This window comes from Clavelina lepadiformis, chromosome 6, assembly GCF_947623445.1.
Source record: "Clavelina lepadiformis chromosome 6, kaClaLepa1.1, whole genome shotgun sequence".
Taxonomy (NCBI): domain Eukaryota; kingdom Metazoa; phylum Chordata; class Ascidiacea; order Aplousobranchia; family Clavelinidae; genus Clavelina; species Clavelina lepadiformis.
Window position 1 is genome coordinate 15,571,168 of NC_135245.1, and position 4,549 is coordinate 15,575,716.

General features: G+C 33.8%; 1 protein-coding gene across 1 annotated transcript; it reads left to right on the plus strand.

Moving 5' to 3' along the window:
* On the plus strand, positions 1-1,743 carry LOC143462116 (folate receptor beta-like). The gene is made up of 5 exons (XM_076960159.1): positions 1-548; positions 621-812; positions 939-1,074; positions 1,145-1,317; positions 1,410-1,743. The coding sequence occupies exons 1-5, from the start codon at positions 417-419 to the stop codon at positions 1,521-1,523; spliced, it is 747 nt and encodes a 248-aa protein (XP_076816274.1). The 5' UTR covers positions 1-416; the 3' UTR covers positions 1,524-1,743.
* The last annotated feature ends 2,806 nt before the right edge of the window (positions 1,744-4,549 follow it).

The following is a 4,549-nucleotide window of genomic DNA, read 5'->3' on the forward strand; positions in this document are numbered from 1 at the left end:
AGCACTGTAATTTGGACGTTTCTTGCTCAAGTGTACAACCACATGTGTGTAAAACTTATTTGTCAAGCAAACCTTGTCGGATTTTTAAAGCTTTGGTGAGGCATTGATTTCGGTATGTAAGAAAATTTAAATTTAATGTCATTGTTTCTTGAAAAGAAAAGTGCTTGAATGATATGAAGAAGATGAGGATCAAGAATTTAGAGTGGAAATTTTTAGGCTTAATTCCCACAGAGACTGCAAAGTTATAAACGCGAAAAGGAATTGTTATTTTTAAACTTTTTTAAATGTTATAAGTTGAACAGCGTAAGTAAGTATTTTCATATTTTGTGCTCGTCTGCAAATACCAGTTTCCTGAAAATTTGTTAAAACTTTATATGAAATTTTGTTCCAGTAGTTGAGCCGAACAAATAAGCAAAATGTATTTGAAAGGGATACTGCTTTGTATCTTTGTTGTCACTGTGTTAGCTGATGAAGATGTTCTCAATACGTGCTTGGACGCAAAATACCACAAATCCAAGCCTAGTATCGAAGACGCATTGTTTTCCGAGGTGGGAAGCGGTAACGTATAAATATTAACACTAACTCTATACACTAAGATTGCAAACATCTGTGTTTCTTAGTGCTCGTCTTGGAAAGATAGATCGTGCTGTACAAATAAAACCGCTTATTGGTCTCACCAAAGCGGTCCTGAAAATTCGTATAACTTCAGTTATGATCACTGCGGCAGCATGTCTGATAAATGCAGAAGACGATTTTTCCAAGACAATTGCTTCTACGAATGTTCTCCTAACGTTGGTCCATGGATTGTGACGGTAACAAGTGCATTTGTAATGCCTTGTAAATAGACTTACTCAATACAATCTTTAAGGAAACGATTAGGACGTAAATTGATTTGTAAAAAAGTAGTTCCATAAAAACCAGCAATTCTTTTTTTTAAGGAGAAAATATCCTATCGAAACCAGCGTTTCAAGAATGTTCCTATTTGCGAGTCATCGTGCACTGCGTGGTACGACGACTGTAAAAATGATCTCACCTGCAAAGACGACTGGGGGGACGGATGGAACTGGACGTCAGGCACGGACATTCGCGCTGTTTTAGAATAAGTTTTTGCCACTGCATTGATATTTTTGATTTTTATGTTCAGGATTCAACACTTGTCCTGAAAATGCTAAATGCAAATCCTTCTCAGAGATCTTTCAAAATGCAACAAACTTCTGCCAACGTGTCTTTGTAGGCGATTTTGCCGTGGTTCCCAAAGACAGTAAAGAACCATGTCTGGTTTTATGGTTTGATAGTAAGGTCAACCCTAATGATGAAGTAAGTGGCTCATTTGACTCGCATTAACGGTACATAAATTGATTAGCCCGATAATATATTAGATTACTTAAATCATAACTTTTTGTATCTAGGTAGCTCGATATTACGCCAAGAAGAAAGGGCTATGCTGCGGGGCAAGACGCAATCAATATGCGGCAGCTTTTTTGCTGTTTGCTTTGTTTTTGTGGATGTATTTAGCTTTATAAATTGGTGCTCCATGTGCTATGGATAAGTATAGCGATAGACACACGTGTGTTTGAAATATTTCGTGGTTCTCTGTTTAAATATTGCTAAGCCAACTTTATAAAGTACTGCAATTGCATCAAGAAATATAATGCTTTATAAATGCGCGACTCTACGAAATATAGAGCTTCAGTATGACACCTGTTAACGCATGTCGATATCAATAAACTAGAAAACAACTAATTTCAGTGATTTATTTCTTAAATGATAACTTATTGCTTGAAGATATTTAGCACAATGTAAATGTTGACATTTTTATAAAAGAATGTTTTAAAAATAACACTAATAATGCCATAAATGAAATATCAGTCGTAAATATTTCTTTTCGTTACCACTTTAATTTCTGCTCTTATCACACTTAAAGCAAACACTTCTTTACAAAGCAGACAGGCGTCCTATAACATAATTAATTTTTACGTTGTCTCTTTAGTAGCGATTACAATAGTAACCATACATTTCTTCATGTTTCTGAAGAGTCGGCCCAGTAGCATATATGGCGGCTAGAAAGCCGGACTTGGCAATTACAATAATACCTTACAATAATGGCATTGTCGGCCATTATTGTAAGGTAGGCTATATAAAATCAGCAAAGAATAAATCAATTTTTTTGACTTTTTTTCTTTTTTTCCATTGTTTACTTTCACAAAAACAAAGACATAAATTGAACAATATAGAAATAAAAGCAGCATATTGTGCGAAATAACTATTTGAGCTCTGATGCGTAAAAATGCCGTAAATCAAAGAGTGAAAAACTACACCACAAGCAATTATGGACAAATGAAGCCGTCCGGCAAATGAAGCTACAAAACTATCGAAAACAACGCTGATAAAGAGCAGAGTTGTAGTTGAAGTCCATCATGTTTTGCAAACTTTGTTGTAAAATCCTCTGAAAATGTTTGGAAAAATTATGATAAACAACATATATTATTATTATATACTATACAGCTTAAATTTTTTTCCTTGCGATATATAGCAAAGAGATATATAACAATGAATTTGAAAATTACTACATGCACTTCCTGCAATCTTGCTTGCAAAATGGAATTCCCGCAAATAATTAATAAATATGTTATTGTAAAGGAAACCTTCAATATAACTTCAATCTACTGTCGGAATATTCCGAGACATGTAAAAAAAAACTAATTATACAGTGTAATTGTGGCAAATAATTGAATTTTAATTAATACCAGCTTCAAAAACTAATCAAAGTCTCAAAATAATTCAAGTTAATAAAAAATTGTGGGAAAAATGTCATTTTCGCGATATTAAATCATTTTGAATTACCACCACCTTCACTAAAAAACGTTAATTTTATGGAGTAATTTTTGTTTGAAAAAGCTGACGTTTTTTTTACTTTTCTTATCCAATTATGCAATTTTGAAAAGAGGTAGTCGTGTATTTTACAAAAAAATGATAGGCCTACATGTATTTCAAAGTTGCTTACAAAAATCACTACTTAAAATAGTCGCTCATTAAAAATTGGGTCAAGCGTTCACGATGTTTAGATAACCAAAAACAAACCTAAATGTACCCAAAAACATACACTCTAATCCAGCAGGTGTATGAAAAGATTAATAATTAATCAGAAACGATGGGACAAGAATAATTGGTTGTGTCACAAATATTTTAGTAATTTGTTTTTGTTTATAGTATTGTAGCTTTGGCTTGTTATTAATGTGTACTATGAAGTCACCATGTCACCTTTCACGTATAGGTAATACCTTTTATACTTTTACTTTCAATCTATTGTAAGTAGATTCCACAGCTTATCATTTTGTTCACTTATTGTAAGAAAATCTCAATATATTTATCATCACAATGTTTGGCGGTAGAAATGCGTTTGAATTGCGTGTCTGGTTTGTATGGTATTTCTTTGTATCCTCTAAAGCACCACAATTCCTTTCAAGCGTCAGACTTACGCTGATTGCTATTAAGTAATGATAACTATTGGATACATAGCCGGGCAGAGATGGTACGAGAATACGAAGGTCGGTTACGTTCTGAGTAGGGCTGTTTTGAACTTTTGCCTAACACCTATTGCGGAACTTACATGAGCACCGTCTTCAAATACAAGTCTTTGACAGCAACCGGTCCAGTTTTCATCTGGCTGTAGCGACCAGCCGTTATACAGCCAAAGCGTGGTAGTACGGAATGACGAAATTTCGTTACAATTGTAGAGCAAACAAAATGTGGTTCCATCACCCAACTATTTATAAGGTATAATTTAATAAAGCTCCTTATCATAATTATGTACGAAGTTTTGAAAGTTGTGCCAGACTTTTTCTAAAATCCGGTATAAGGTGGACTTAAAAAAAAAACGCAAAATCATGCCTAGGTGTGTGGACCCGGTTTCAACCGCTATAACTATCTCTATCGCCATCCCTATTAACTATAACTACAATTTGAAGTGACTGTGAAATGATTTTCGATTATTTATTTATGATCAGTGGTATTTTTCACTATTACAAACATACGAGAAAAGCAAAAACTGATTTCTTGTATCGGTGTCATTTCAGAAGGAAATTAATAATTTGTTTATGCCTTTTTCACGGCGAGCGTGTTTTGTGTAGGAATTCTTTTAATTCCTAACTACAGCCAATAAATTAAACATGTCTTTATCAAATCGATATTTGATATTATGTTTGTATTTACATCGATTATTATGATATTTGATGTTATGCCAACGTTTGCTAATTTAACCAAACGGCCAAAACCGACGCTAATTGTAAACTACGTTAAAACCAAAGTTCGGCCCTTGTTTTATTAAAATATATTTCATACACACAGACTAGCTAATCGCCGAAGACAGCAACTGCTTATATATAATGTTTACGAATACGCTGGAAGTGCGGTCGGAAATAAAGATCTTCATATTTTCTGACGCATTTTTTGTCTTTGTTAATGCCGTAGCAAAGAAACAATTCTTCTTTTTCCGTTTATTGGCCAATAACATCACCAATGCAAACAACTAAACGACGAAATGGCGATT

What these genes read in the sequence shown, in the direction of transcription:
- LOC143462116 (XM_076960159.1), top strand. Translation starts at nt 417, where the DNA reads ATGTATTTGAAAGGGATACTGCTTTGTATCTTTGTTGTCACTGTGTTA. An exon ending in CGGATGGAACTGGACGTCAG is followed by an intron (nt 1,075 to 1,144) that starts GCACGGACATTC and finishes TTTTATGTTCAG; the next exon opens with GATTCAACACTTGTCCTGAA. An exon ending in AGGTCAACCCTAATGATGAA is followed by an intron (nt 1,318 to 1,409) that starts GTAAGTGGCTCA and finishes TTTTGTATCTAG; the next exon opens with GTAGCTCGATATTACGCCAA.